This window comes from Lactuca saligna, chromosome 3, assembly GCF_052625555.1.
Source record: "Lactuca saligna cultivar CGN05327 chromosome 3, ASM5262555v1, whole genome shotgun sequence".
In the NCBI taxonomy this organism is placed as follows: Eukaryota; Viridiplantae; Streptophyta; class Magnoliopsida; order Asterales; family Asteraceae; genus Lactuca; species Lactuca saligna.
Window position 1 is genome coordinate 36,507,872 of NC_136419.1, and position 16,013 is coordinate 36,523,884.

Below are 16,013 nucleotides of genomic sequence, written 5' to 3' on the forward strand. Positions count from 1 at the left end.
GAAACTGCAAACCCGATAATGATTTTGCGTTAGATACAACTCTCTGCCAGACCCAGACATGGAATCACGTCAAGGTGGTTTTATGAATTTGCTCCAAATCGGTTCCCCTATCCAACAAACAGAACTTTTCCAACAACAATCCCAAGCTTTCATGCCTGATCAACAACCATATCAACAAATATTTCAACCCGATTTTGTTTACCAACAACCTTTCCAACCACAATCTTCACAACCATAACCATCACAACCACCACTTTCATAACCCGCTCATTCACTGGACTTTGCATCGAAAACACAACCTTCATCACCACCCCGGCCAAAAAAAAGAAAGGAAAAAAAACCCGTTTGAACCAATGCAACTGATATCGTGTCATAGATGAAAGAGGAAGAAGAGAAGTCAGCATAGGCATAGGTATAGACTTCCCAAGACCCAATGGAGGAAGATAGTCAAACCTTTAATTGTATTTGGTAGAAAGTGTGAAGCGTGTTCTTTGAGTTAATGTTAAGTGAAAGTCAAAATCCCAACCAAATTAGCTCGAAGTGGTGCGGTTTGAGGGTAGAATGGACCGAATTTGAAGAAATTTACAACAACCTCAATAGCTTACACAAAAGTGGATCAAACAGTTCGATATGTTTAAGGTGACCTTAAATCAATATGAAAAAATAACATAAACTGAAAGAGCAAACCGAAAGAACTTCACAAACCTATTCTGGATCAAAGAATTCAAGAAACCTCAATGCAACTTCCCAACAATCGGACGGACGAACACACATCGACATCAACAATGATCTGATAGATCTTGAAAACGAGCAACCTCTTCGTCAGCTGGAAGAAACAAAGCAAAGAAAAGCGAGTTCATCAGCTTCAGGATCTAGCGTTACCGACCATTTTGGAGACAAATTTAATCGATATGTCCAAATACAAAAGAGCAAGACAAAGATGATGAGTCACGTGGAAAAAAATGGTAGAAGCGCAAACGATATTTCAAAAGACACACACGATTTTTCAAACAAAAACCAGTATGCAGATATTGAATATGAAAGTGAATGACCTCGAGGGCGAAAATATGAAGATATAGGAATATGGGATAGTTTGTTTGTTTTTTGTTTTTTTTTTTTTTTTTATGTTTAACAGTTCTATGTTTTTTTAACATTGCTTTTTTTTTTTTTAATTAATGTAAATTTTTTAATGTAATTTTTTATTTTAATCAAATTAAAAAAAAAACTAGCTTTAAGAAGAGTTATATGTTTTATAGTATTTTTTAATTAAAAAATAATAATATGGAATGATGTTTTAATGGTAGGTATACCATAGATTTAATGGTTAATGTTGTAATAATGTGATACTTATCTGAGTAGTGAGTATTATTTTGAAGGTAATAAAAACAAATTTGAGAGAAAGTGTCACATAATTTCTTCAACAACCCTCCGTTCCTCATTTTCTTTTTGATTTTGTTTTTCTTTTTTCTTTTAAGTTACTTAGCTTTTAATAAAGACCTTAACATTTAATTAATACAAGGTTACCTTCAATTAAAAATTGATCATTGTCATTGTAGTATACAACAATTTTTTGCCATAAATTATAATTTTTGCTTTATAGAATTATATAGTACAAATATATAAAACACAAATTATTATGTATGACTAAACCTGTTATGTATGTATCACCGTTTTTAATTAATTACTACATTACCCTCAACTATTCAAATACATCATATTTGTAGATTTGTTATTTATCTATATAGTTTTTAGGTTATTACAAATCCTTGTGTTCCTTCTTGGTCGATTGTTTGATTCCCACTTCTATACACAGACAAGTACATATTTCCACCAAAGAACGTTACAAACAACCAAATGGTTCCTTTAACGAATCTAATCATTTAATTTACATTATATCATACCTATATTAAATCATTAAACTCCAAACTCTCTGGAATATCCAAGTGGAACATGTTACTACTATAACTTTCTCTCTCATCCTCATTGCTGCTATTATTGATTATTGTTGATGACGAAACTAATGGTGTAGGGCTCGGCATGGATGATGACAAAATCGAGTCATAGTTGACATGTTGGGTTGTAGGCAAATCATTTTCCCCATATGATGGTTGAAAATTTAAGCTTTCAGATGCTTGTTTGTTGTAAGTTGGAATATCAAAACAATCGTCCGACAAGCATGTACGCATCACAACATCTTGTATGGTATCACATTTAAGGTTAACCAAGTTCTCTGGAAAATCTTGCATATCATTTGCTTGCATGAGGTGTCTTGGATTCAAAATTCGAGAGCTTGTGACATTTAAAGGTCGATTTTGCTGATTAAGAGTCGGGTTCATAGGATTTAAGAGGTGATTGAAAAACAACTCATGGTTTTCTTTATTTGATGAACATGAGGATGATCCCAAGAATGTGGCAAGCGTTAGAACTTGAGGATTTACACGAGTTTGAAGGTTAAGTAAGTTTGAGAGATTAAACCAAGCTGAATTCAGTATGGATGAAAATTCCAAGAAGTCTATGCGAGGATTATGAGTCACTGGATCAATTCCATTCTTGAGTAGCTTTTTCCGTATGTGGGTGTTCCAGTAGTTCTTGATTTCATTGTCCGTTCTTCCAGGTAAGCGAGCAGCTATTGATGACCACCTATATATATATATAGCCATATTGAACTAAGTATAGTATACCTTAGACCTTTGAAAAGTTGACAAAAAAAATGGTGGAATGATGTATAAAATAATCTAAAATATAAATGGTATAAAACATTCCTTTTATAGAATATCTAAGCAGCGAAAATGAAGCAGTATAATGGTATTTAGATTGTATCTCTGTTCAGAATTTCCATCTAGCGAAAATTCATATGATCTTACAACTTTAATGCGCATTAATTTTTGAGTGGTGAACTTAAATTAACTCACTTATTCCCAAGAATGCTATGTAGTTGGATGATGGTATCTTCTTCTTCAAATGAAAATCTTCCCCTCTTTATATCAGGCCTCAAGTAGTTTGTCCATCGAAGGCGACAACTTTTTCCACATCTCTGAAGCCCTGTTATAATCAAATATCAACATATTAGAAAAAGAAAAAAAAATATTCTACTCTTTTAATGCAACCACAAATGATACTTACCAGCGTATTTGGGAAGACTTCGCCATTTGCCAGGTCCATTTGCTCGAATGTATTGGATGAGTTTGAGATCTTCTTCTTCTGTCCATGGACCTTTTTTAAGCCCATCTTTCTCAAATGGTAGTTTTCTCATTTCTAGCTTTCTTTATCCCAACTGATCCCTAGGCTTTAGTTACTACTATGATCAGAGTGTAAATATTAAACTCGGTTTTTTTGGCAAGAACAATTAAGATTGGTAGGTCCAGAACGGAGGATGACTATTCCCATGTATATATATAGATGAGATTTTTTGGCAACTGTTACGTAGTCAACAAGAATTCGCACCGGCCAGTGTCTATATCGTTTGGGTAACTAGGCGAAGATAAATGTATTTGGATAAAACCGACACATGTTGATTAATCAATGGGATTGACCTTTCTCTTTGTTTGACATCTCAAAAAGTAAAATAAATGGTGGGTGAGGTTGTTGGGAATTTCTATGAAGTTTCTTCTTCTTCTTTACACACACACTTCGTGATATCATTTCTTTTGATGTTTTCCTTCCCTTGAAGTCGAAACATCCATGAACTTTCTTTACTTCATCATTAATTTGTTTTAATTATATTATGTATTTTTTTTTTCTTTTTCGAAAACGACATTTATTAAGGAAATAAGATAACTAGCTGCAATGAAGCACTACATTCGATAAGAGTATTACAACGTACGCCATTTAATCCGGTTCAACATACATCCTTTCCTCCTATCATAAGGCGGTGTCGTATTGACACGAGTGTATTATATGTGAAAAGAAAGCAACGTAGACTTTTTACAATTTCACTACCAACACACCAGGTAGTGGAAATGGTGTTCACGGGTGCAGCGGCGGAAACAGAAATTTTGAATGGGAATACAAACATTGTCAATACATATTATATGTAGTTATCCAATATCGGACATTAAAAAACATGTTATATATAATAATAATAATAATAATAATAATAATAATAATTTTTTGGGGGTACTGTAGTACCCCCAACGCCCCATCTAGCTCCACCAGTGCACGGGTGGGTGTGGAAATGTTGTTCATGGATGGGTTGATGGTGATGACTGATGAGGCAAAAGGAAGAAAGAGATAAAGAGAGACGATGCTGTTGCCAATATTCTATTGGCTGTCTTCTTCCATCTTCACAAAGACGCCACACCCAAACCACCGGGGCTTGGGGTAGTGTTCATGCGTTCTTGGCCCCTCCACCTCAGCTTTGCATGCTTGAAGAGGTATCCACTTCGGATAGCCTCTAAGTATTAACCCATAAGAAAGTTATTGATGGCATCTCATTTGTGACATGATAATTGGAAGATTATTCCTAAATATCCACATGTCCCGTAACATACATATTCGTCAACAATTTCATTGGCCAAGTAATATCAACTGCATCAGGCTTCTCCATAGCGATTCTAAACAAGTGATTAAGAGAGTCCATGCAAATTAAGATAAATATAGGTGGGTACCCAGTTAAATTTGACACAACCAGAACCGATGGTTTCTAAAATATTGGAACCGGAACCGGTTCGATGGGTTTTCAATATTTTCGAATATCAACTGCTTCTCGTACAAGGGAACCGCTTTAAAAAAATATTAAAAGAATTAGTTACTCTCCATCTTCGTTCTTCTCCATAAAAGTAATCAATACGTGCTATCTTTCACCATTAAAGAAACTTTGAGAGAAAGAAGATGAAAGAGAAGATGATATTCGAATCTATCTCATTACAATGATCTAACTGAGCTATATACATTGACTCATAAATAACTATTTCTAACAAACAGAACTAACAAACTTCTGTATGAAATTACAACAATACCCTTCAACTAACTAACTATCATTTGATAATAGTGTCTAACACCCCCCCCCCCCCCCCCCGACAAGTTGTAGACTGTAGATGCAGCTTGGAAATAGCTTTTTGATGAAGGGCTCCATTTAATGACTTGGTTAGAACATCTGCTAATTGAGCATCAGAGCTAACATGGGACAACAAAATCAACCCTTCTTGCAACTTTTCTCTTACAAAGTGACAGTCAATCTCTATATGTTTGGTCCTCTCATGAAAAACTGGATTGGTGGCTATGTAAATAGTTGCTTGGTTGTCACATTTCAATGGAATTGGATTAATGTGAGACAAATCAAGTTCATGGAATAATCGACTCAACCAAGCTAATTCAAAACATACTCTCCTCATAGACCTCTATTCTGCTTTAGCAGAAGATAATGAAATAGTGAGTTGTTTCTTGGATTTCCAAGAAATAGGTACATCACCAAACATAATGAAGAAACCACTAACAAATCTCCTGGTTATAGGACAAGCTGCCCAGTCCGAATCACAATATGCCTCCAATTTATAATTTTGAGTGTTATTGAAGAATAAACCTTGATGGAGTGTCCCTTTGAGATAACGTAAATTATGCATAACAACATCAAAATGATCATGGGATGGTTGTTGATTGAATTGACTCAAATATTGAACTGAGTAAGCTAAGTCAGGTCTTGTATGAAGAAGAAAATTCACTTTGCCAGTTAATTGTCTGTACTTAGTAGGATCTTTGAGAGGATTAGGCATTTTGGAAAGAAGATGAACTTTGGTGGCAATGGAGAGGAAACATAAGTGCTGTAACGCCCGGGTTTCGGGGCTAAGCATTTTAGACGATGTAATAGTCTAGGTCAATTATTGTAACTCTTTTTGAAGTAATAAAGATGAAATATTTGAGTATTATGTGAATTATGTGTATTTATGTGCTTATCACTTAATTATAAAGATATAAATTAATAAAGGATAAAAATAAGCGTCAAAATTAAAGTGTGAGATAAGCCCGATATCTTTACATAAAATTGTAGTGATCGAAACAAGGATTTCGGGGATATAAAGAACGTCGAAATCCGAGTTATAATGAAGAAGTTATGACCTGTCGAAGTTTCGCGACGGAACTAGCACGATACCGGAAAGCGTAAATAGTGAATTTACGATAGAGCGAGATTTAACCTTAGCGACCTAAATGAAAGACGTAGAATACATTAAACCGAGAGCATCCATAAAAAAAAGAACGCCCAAATCTGACTTCGTATGAGGAAGTTGTGATTTTTCGAAGTTTCGGATTAAAGTGTACAACCCGAAATTCGAATAATAGATCGAGCGGTTTTTAGCCAACACGACCTAAACGAGAATCGAAGATCTCGTTAAGAGTAGCGTAACAAGAAAAAGATAGGCGAAAACAGACTTCAGATGAAGAAGTTATGGATTTTTAACTGACCAATCATGTCCCGACCTGTTAAAAATATAAAATTTAAAACAATGTCAAAATTAGCCGACAGAGTCTAGAATAAAGTTGTAGAGTTTGTTCCTGCCTACACGTGGATATAAAGAATGTCGAAAACGGAGCTCATATGCGAAAGTTATGATTTTTAGAAGTCGGGAAGGAAAATTGCAAAATCTGCAAGGAGGTGGATGACGTGGCCGCATCTGAGCTGTTGCTTGTTGACCAAGGCTTCTCTTCGGATCTTGACACGTCGCCCTCACAGTACGCCCCACGTAGCTCCGATCTGATCCATCCGATGGTGCGAGACAGCTGGCTTCGGCTGGCATCCTTATCCGAGGCGTACGCCTAGCGTACCCTCGGTACGCCCAGCGTTCCGAGAGGCTTCACCCTCTATAAATACCTGCGAGGGTCTCCGGATTTTTCACACCATTCTCTTTCTCTCTCTAAATTACTTTCTCTCTCTAAGTGTTTTAACCCTCCCCTAAGCCTAGGTGATCCCCTAGCACCCTAAGGAAGCCCTAAGGCTCCCAGAGTCCGATGTAAGTGAGTTATGCTTACGCAATTTTTAATATAGCTTTCAAATAATTATAGTAGTATTATTAGGTCCTTCAAATAATTATTTGGGCTATTATTATGACTTATATTGAGTGTTATTTAACGCTTATATTATAATAATAATAATAATAATAATAATAATAATAATAATAATGGCTAGACTATTAATTATTCGCAGTTGACGTTAGACTAAACCCTAGTGGTATTGATACTAGGTTTTATCGAAGGAAAATTGTTTTGAGAGTATCGAAGCATTATCCGAGTGCTGAGTCACCACCTTTCAGGTGAGTGCATAGTTACTTTCAGCTTACACATAGATATGAAGTATTTCATATAAATTACGTGCTATGTGTGCATATTATCTGAATACTTGCTATCTATGCTGGATGAACATTTTATACATGTTTTCAATGATTTAAACTGTATATGTATTTTATATCTACGAAAATGTTGGGGTAAAACATGGGTAGATGTAATAGGTGATGTGTGATAAAATGATAAGAGGCCTCGATGTTGTTGTTGTTGATCTAGTCATCTAGCAGAGTATAGATGACGACCACAGACTCTTCTAGACAGTCCAGTGGAACGCTGGCAGGCTCGCAACCTGTAGGTGTTGTGAACGATGTGTTCACCGGTGTACTCCATCCCACCCATGGTTGCCTTTAGGACATTTATTGCTAAGGAACCCCTTAGCAGTAGTGTCCGTCCCGATGATGATCCTTAGGATAGGTCCCTTATGATAGGTGTTTAGGGACGTAATGTGAGGATAACGGGAAAGGGTAATCAGGTTATTATTGGTTGATGAAATTAATAAACTTATTTATTATGGGTTGAAAACCCTAGGTGCTCACCAGGCTCCCAAGCCTAACCCACTCAGTTTTATGGATTACAGGTAGTGGCGCTCGAGCATAGTTGTGATGTGTTGGGATGATGGGTTACGGATATAGGCCTGTAGATATGAAATAATGTAGTAAGGCTTATATTGTATTGTTTATACGTATGTACTGTATCGAACGTGACATCCCGAGTCTTTTAATGAAATACATTTATAAGGAAATGCTTTTGATAAATCTTTATCATATTATTGTTTTGGGACAATTTCCGCAACTCTTTTATTAAAAGGTTACTCTGATTTTGAAATAAAATATAAACCAAACCGGTCTTTTCTGGCCGTGATTTTGGGGATGTCACAAGTGCCTTCTTCGATTGAGTATAAAGCTAAAAACTCTCTGATGAATTTCTTTGATGTACAATCATCCCATTTGTGAATTTTGTAAATTCAAGACCAAAAAAGAAATTGATTTGTCCTAAATCCTTGATCTTGAACTTAACATCAAGAATAGTTTTTAACTTTGTGATTTCTGCAAGATTATCTCCAGTAACAAGTATGTCACCAACATACACAACAACAATGACTATGGAATATTTGGTTTTCTTTAAAAAAAAGAATAGTCATTATAAGAATGTGTATAACCTTGAACTTTGGGAGCATCAGAAAGTTTAGAATACCATTGTATAACCTTGAATACATTGCCTGGATGCTTGTTTTAAGCCATACAATGACTTTTTAAGTCTATAAACAAGATGAGGAGAATCAACTTGAAAACCAGGAGGAATCTTCATGTAGACTTCTTCATGTAAATCAGCATGAAGGAAGGCATTATTGACATCTAATTGTTAAATGGTCCTCCCTTTCTTTACAGCTAAAGATACTATACATCTTACAGTATTGAACTTGACTACTGGTGAGAAAGTATCATGATAATCTATTCCTTCCTGTTGAATGAATCCCTTGGCAACTAAACTGTCCTTATTCCTTGCAATTGAGGCATTTGCCTTGTATTTCACTTTGTAAACCCATCTACATGAAATGGGTTTCTTGCCTTTAGGAAATTTAACAATATCCCATGTGTTATTTGAGACAAGAGATTGAAGTTCCTTGTGCATTGTTGCTTCCCAATCTTTATTCCTTTTAGTTTGATGATAAAAAGTTGGTTCAGGAACATGTAATTTTGAATGAAATGCAAAAGAACATGTTTTGTTGATGAAGTCAAAGTTACATCTGGTATGCACATATTGGTGAGAGTATGACAACAGATATGATCAGAACCAACATGATTGCATATGTAATATTGAAGTCTTATTGGCGGTTGATGTATTCTAGTAGACCTGCGAGTGGGAATGGAAAGAGGAATAGGATCATTGGTATGTGAATGTTCAGAAGAAGGTTCAGGGGTATAATTAGAATTTTCAAAAATATTAGTTGAATTGGTTGGAAGATGAGAAAATGATCAATGTACAGGATGTTTAATCATTGAATGAAGAGGAAATAAATCCTCAAAGAAAATAACATCTCTTGAAACATGAATATGCTTATTAACTAAATTTAGTACTTTATAAGCTTTTTGACCAGTAGGGTATCCAATAAGAACACAAGGATGAGATCTAGACATGAATTTATCACGTCCAAAAGGTGATGTAGCAACAAACCATAAGCATCCAAACACTCGCAAATGTGACAAATCTGGTTTCTGTCCTATGAGAACTTCATAAGGAGTGGCATCATGAAGAACTTTTGTGGGAATTCTGTTGTTAAGATGAAAAACAGTCTTGATACATTCATTCCAAAAAGCAATACCCAAACCAAATTGAAAATATAGAGATCTTGCAACTTCTAAAATGTGTCTATGTTTTCTTTCAACAAGGTCATTCTGTTGAGGGGTGTGAGGAGCTGATTTTTGATGAAGTATGTCCATGGATTGAAAACATGTAATTCCTTCATGACTTGATCCAAGCTCAAAAGGATTATCAGTTCTAATGATTTTGACATTTCTGTGAAACTGATTTTTAGCATAACTAACAATATTTTGGATTGTCGACATGAACAAGATCAAAAACATTATTAGTAACATAAATGCTTTTAGGAAAAGGGTGTCTGTGTTGTTTAGATTTGAAACAAATGTCACAAGACTCAATCAATGAATTATCAGATGTATTAATAAGAGAAAGTAATTGTAACTTGTTAATTGGAAGGTGACCAAATCTTGTATGCCATTTCATAGTAGAAGATGAACAATTCATTACATTGAAACAAGAATTATTCATAGGATGTAATACAGAAAAACAAAATGAGAGATTCTATTGTATTACATGATGATGAATAACATATAGATGATTGATTCTTTTGCCAAAAGATCCAAGTGCAACTTTATTCTTTACTTAAAGGTCCTGCAACAGACAATCACTATCAGTAAACATGGAAAAAAAATTGATATTGAGCAGTAATCTTGGGAATAGAAACAAGATTATATTTGAAAGAAGGAACATATAAAATGTTTTGAAGAACAAGAGACTCATGTAATGACACATTACCAACAAAGGAAACAGTGGTATCATTGCCATTAGGAAGACCAATGAATTGAGTCTGTGAAAGTTTAATGATGAGAAAAGAGATTTATTGGAACAAGTGTGATCAATTGCTTCGGAATCTACTATCCAAGATAAACGTTGTTGTAATAAATATGATGATTTGTAAACATTGGTAGCAAAATGTTTAAAATCAAAAGTTGTACCTTCAGGTTGCATAGCTCTATCAGTAAGAGAGGAACGAGAATGAATTGTGGATGATGGAGATGCAATGGAACTGTTTTGAAGGAGTTGAAACAACTATTGATATTGATCATGAGATATCATTGGAGATGAAATATGAACCACATTCTGAACAGTGGATTTTGTCTGTTCCTTCTTAGTTTTAGTAAACTTGAAGTTTGCAGGAAAGCCATTGAGCCTGTAACATTGAGCCTTGGTGTGACCTGGCTTTTTGCAGTGATTACAGGTTAATTTCTTGGACATATTTGATGAATCAGATGAAATCTGCATAGCAAGAGAATCAATGGCAATGGATGAAGGAAGACTAATTCCTCTTTTTCTTTCTTCTTAAACAATCATGGAGTAAGCAGTTGAAACAGTAGGCAAAGGTTTCATCATTAATATTTGGCCCCTAATGATCGTATAAGACTCGTTTAAGCCCATAACAAGTTGAATAAGTCATTGATCTTCAAAGAACTTGTTGATTGTAGTATCAGCTCCACAAGTACAATTAGGAATGGACTGAATCATGTGAATTTCATCCAAGATCTTGGTGAATTTAGTGAAATATGAAGTAAAATCATCAGCACCTTGTGACAATGTGTATAACTATTGCTGCATCTGATAAATGACAGCTCCATCAGATTTCTCATACCATTGATGTAATTCATTCCAGATTTCAGATGTAGAGGAGAAGAAAAGAACACTATCTACTATGTTCTTTGAAACGGAATTTAAAATCCAGCTGATGACCATGGATTTTGCACGATACCAAGAAGCATGATTAGGAGAAGTGGAACTTGGTTGAACAAGAGTACCATCCACAAAGCCAAGTTTAATTTTTGCGGAAAGTGCAATCATCATGGATCTCTTCCAAGAATTAAATCCTAAGACATTGAAGACACTGGATACGAGAACGGAACTCGAATTATCTGGAGATCCGATGAAAAAGGAATGGATGCATCGATTGTGTTGAAATTGGAAGAAGAATCTGTCATTGAAATGAAATACAAGAAAAATTGAGGATCGAATTCAATCTGATACCATGTTATCTTTCACCATTAAAGAAACTTTGGAAGAAAAAAGATGAAAGAGAAGATGATATTCGAATCTATCTCATTACAATGATCTAACTGAGATATATACATTGACTCATAAATAACTATTTCTAACAAATAGAACTAACAAACTTTTGTATGAAATTACAACAATACCCTTCAAGTAACTAACTGTCATTTGATAACAGAGTCTAACAATACACCATCGATCTCTTAATATAAACCAATGTAGTTAAGTTTGAAAATGGAAAAAAAATTAAAGATAAAATATTGGCAACCAAAAAGTTGGTTTATTTATTGAAATGTAGTTTTGTGATTCTCTACACCTTATATATATATATATATATATATATATATATATATATATATATATATATATATATATATATATATATATATACACACACTAAGGTTATTCTATTTTAACTAATTATTGTATGGATATTGTAACACCTCATTTCTGGTATGTGATTTAAACAAAGGACTTTCATTTCTTAAGGGGTACTCGACGAGTCTGTAGCCCGACTCATCGAGTAGAGACGGGATAATCACGCAAATTGAGTTGGCTACTCGACGAGTCCATACGCTGGGACTCGGCGGGTCCGCATGTCTGGATGAAGCCCTAATTTTAAGGGTTTGCACCCTATTTAAATGCATTAATGCGCCCCAACCTCGCCTCCATCACCCTTAGAGCATCCTTTACCGAACCCTAGCCCCCTTAAAGAGTGTGTGAGTGATTGTTACTTTGTGAAGGAAATTTTGGAGAAAGTAGAAGATGGAGAAGGTTGAAGAGTTCAAGGAGGAGGAAGTAGATCCAGAGCACACTCCTTTATGGTCATCTTTTCTGGTAACAAAGTCTCCATCTTGCTTATTGATCTAGTAGATATTGTTTGTCCCCAAATTGTTGCTTTTTAGCCCATAAACCCCAAATCGTTTGTGATAAAGCCTTATGACCGGGTTATACTTCAGATCTGGACCCTCATTGTATTTTAGAAGTGTAAAGTATCAGTTGTGGTTGTGATTGAGGTCCCTCTTGAGCTTAGAACCCCATTAAGAGCCTAGATTTGGGATTTGAAGCCTTTAAAGCCATGCATGCACGTAAAGTTTGCAACTTTACGTGATAAGCATGCCCTAGAAGCTTGGATCTGTGATTTGGAGCCGCTGCATGGCTCAAATCAAGTTTGTATGGAAAAAGGAATGAATGGACTCAGCGAGTCATATGAAGATAGTCGTGGACTCGGCGAGTTGGAAGAGCAACTCGGCGAGTCTGATGAAGGTTGCCTTAGACTCGACGAGTTGTTCATACAACTCGTCAAGTCGGATGAGTTTTCCCAATTAAAGTAGAGTTTAAGTGAAATTCATTCCTTCTTAGTTACACGTAAAGTTAGCAACTTTATATGTTCACATGGTCCCAAGAGCTTAGATATACGAGTTAGATGCTCTAAAATGGATTAAAATCGATTGTATGAAATCTACACGTTAGGACTCGGCGAGTTGTTCTTCGGACTCGGCGAGTCGAGTCGCGAGTCCCCCGTCTTTCGTCGAGTTGTGAGTTCAGGGTGAATCAGTGAGTGGGGAAAGGACTCGATGAGTTAAAGTCAGAGTTAGTGATGGAGGGACTCGGCGTGTCTGTGCCCTGACTCAGCGAGTGTGGTCAACTGGAAGTTGACTTTGACCACGGGTAAAACAGTCATTTTTCCCTGAGGGAATTTAAGAGTGCCTAATCTAGTGTTTTTGGGATTTGTAGCCGGAAAGTTCCGAAGTAGCAGTCAACCACTTTTAGAGTTAGCATCTCAACAGCCAGCATTACAAGGTGAGTTTTCCTTCCAGTAGGAACGGGTCTACGGCCATAATGTCGGCCCGTCTAGTTGGCAGTAGTTCTGGACTTTGGTCCGATGCAGTAGTTCAGTCTGCTTGATGTCTTTGTGATTCAAACATGTCTTTGTGTTATGTGTTCCGGACTTCGGTCCGATGCAGTATGCAGTATATGTGTTTATGGTAGTTGATATGTTTATACTATGCTATGTTATGCTTAGTCAGTTTCCGAACTTCGGTCCGATGCAGGGGACAAGGTCCCAGTTAGTTTCGGATTTCAGTCTGATGCAGTTAGTTCCAGACTTTGGTCTGATGTAGGGGACAAGGTCCCAGTCAGTTTTGGACTTCGGTCCGATGCATTTTCCGAACTTCGATCCGATGCAGAGGGCAAGGCCCTGGTTAGTTCGAGACTTCGATCCGATGCAGTTTTCGGACTTCGGTTCGATGCTGTGGGTAAGGCCCAATATGTGTTTATATGTTATTGTATGGTATGTGGTAGTTTGGGGGAGCTCACTAAGCTTCGTGCTTAGAGTTTCAGTTTTGGTTCAAGGTACTTACGCAAGCAAAGGGAAGGGCTCGTGTTGATGGCATCGCACACACCACAACTTCAGTTTCTTTTATCATGGGAGTTTGTTTCTAATACTGTGATATGTTGATACAATTCTTTTGTCATGACACATCTATTATAACTTTTTGGGATTTGTGACGTACGGTTTCATTATATGTTATGGATGATTGTTAGCTTTCAGCACTATTTAAACAAAAAATTTTGGGTCGTATTTTGGATCGTTACAGATATTGTATGTTATGAGAATTACTAAAAGAATAAGTTGTTTAGCAATGCGAATATGTTCAATCTTACATAACTATTGTCATTAACACACATTATCTCTAATTAAATCGTCTATAAGGTTATTATACACTTATTATTACTATTCTCATTTATGTCAGAATGTTTATTGGGTCGTATTATGTCAGAACGAAAATGAGTGAAAAATGATGTGTGAGAACAAAAATAAATAATAATTAGCAAGAATGCATGAAAATGATGATATTTTTGTAAGGTTGAACATATTCGCATTGCTAAACAACTTATTCTCTTAGTAATTCTTATAGTATACGATATCCGCACAATATTTACTTACAATACTTGAACCTAGTTATATATATATATATATATATATATATATATATATATATATATATATATATATATATATATATAAGAAGCGTTCAATCGAGAACATTTGGAAATAAATTTAGACTACATAATTTTTAAAATAAAATCATTAAATAATATTAATATAAATATAAAAAAAATTAGAAAAACTCACTAACCAACAAGATTCACCACTCAAACAACAACACCCACCACCACCCACCTCTACCACCGATCACCACCACCCCACCCACCACCCAACACCATCATCACCACCTGTCACCGCCAACTGCGACCATCATCCATCACCACCGACTACCACCCCCTTGCCTACCACCCACTAAAGCCACCATGTGCTGCCACCACCCACCTCCACCACCTATCACTACCACCTACCATTATGACCATAATTCACCACTACCACCAACCACCACCCATCATCACCACTCGCCACCATCACGAATCACCACCACCAGCCTCCACCACCCACCACCCACCACCTACCATCACCTCCACCACCCACCACCCACCACTACTACCACCACCCTCCTCCACCACCTATCACCACCATCTGCCATAACCACCCTATCCACCACCTACCACCATCACCACCATCCTCCACCACCTATCACCACCTTCTGCCACATCCACCCCACCCATCACCTACCAACATCACCACCTACCACCTCTAACACCCATCATTACCGATCACCACCACCCGTCACCCCTTCCCGCCCACAACCAACTAAAGCAACCACCCATCACCACTATAATCACCACCTACGACCACCACCCATCACCCACTTACCACTACCCATCACCATCACCCGCCACCACCACATGCCACCACTACCCCTACCACCACCCATCATAACCTCCACCCACTACCACGAACACCCACCTACCAACACCCACTAACATCATCACCACCTACCACCATCACCACCAACATTACTACATGCAACCACCACCCATCACCACCATCCTATATTACACATCGATTAACACTACCACCACCAACCTACCCACCACTTGTCATCCTTACCAACCTTCACCACCACCACCACCCACCAACCATAATGATCATAAACCAACAATTAGTCATGACCCTCATCACCCACTCCCCACGAGCACTACCTACTATCACTACCCTACCACCATCCCCCACCTTCACTGCCACCCACTACTACCTATCTTCACCATACCATCACCTACTATCTGCAGCTAAATGTGATTAAATGCATATATTCACATAAATCATGTTTGATTATATGTATTTAGTCATATAAATTACATGTGATTAAATACATATAATCATATATGATTATATGTATACATATAATCACATATGATTATATGTATCTAATCACACATGATTAATATAGACAAGATTCAATTTCATGTTATCCATTCAATAATTTTTCTCATGTATT

At 36.5% G+C, this 16,013-nt stretch overlaps 2 protein-coding genes across 2 annotated transcripts; both read right to left on the bottom strand.

The window, feature by feature from the left end:
- Window positions 1-1,698: 1,698 nt before the first annotated feature.
- Window positions 1,699-4,986, bottom strand: LOC145035356 (transcription factor MYB102-like). Its single transcript, XM_078983906.1, has 3 exons — window positions 3,124-4,986; window positions 2,913-3,042; window positions 1,699-2,640 (listed from the first exon to the last, which is right to left on the bottom strand). The coding sequence occupies exons 1-3, from the start codon at window positions 3,251-3,253 to the stop codon at window positions 1,902-1,904; spliced, it is 999 nt and encodes a 332-aa protein (XP_078840032.1). The 5' UTR covers window positions 3,254-4,986; the 3' UTR covers window positions 1,699-1,901.
- A 3,192-nt stretch (window positions 4,987-8,178) lies between these two features.
- On the bottom strand, window positions 8,179-8,907 carry LOC145035364 (putative mitochondrial protein AtMg00820). Its single transcript, XM_078983912.1, has 2 exons — window positions 8,686-8,907; window positions 8,179-8,394 (listed from the first exon to the last, which is right to left on the bottom strand). Exons 1-2 carry the CDS (start codon window positions 8,905-8,907, stop codon window positions 8,179-8,181), a joined length of 438 nt encoding a protein of 145 aa, XP_078840038.1.
- Between the last annotated feature and the right edge of the window lie 7,106 nt (window positions 8,908-16,013).

What these genes read in the sequence shown, in the direction of transcription:
- LOC145035364 (XM_078983912.1), bottom strand. Translation starts at nt 8,907, where the DNA reads ATGCACAAGGAACTTCAATCTCTTGTCTCAAATAACACATGGGATATT. An exon ending in CAGTAGTCAAGTTCAATACT is followed by an intron (nt 8,395 to 8,685) that starts GTAAGATGTATA and finishes TTTTTTTTAAAG; the next exon opens with AAAACCAAATATTCCATAGT.
- LOC145035356 (XM_078983906.1), bottom strand. Translation starts at nt 3,253, where the DNA reads ATGAGAAAACTACCATTTGAGAAAGATGGGCTTAAAAAAGGTCCATGG. An exon ending in AAGTCTTCCCAAATACGCTG is followed by an intron (nt 3,043 to 3,123) that starts GTAAGTATCATT and finishes TGATTATAACAG; the next exon opens with GGCTTCAGAGATGTGGAAAA. An exon ending in CATAGCATTCTTGGGAATAA is followed by an intron (nt 2,641 to 2,912) that starts GTGAGTTAATTT and finishes ATATATATATAG; the next exon opens with GTGGTCATCAATAGCTGCTC.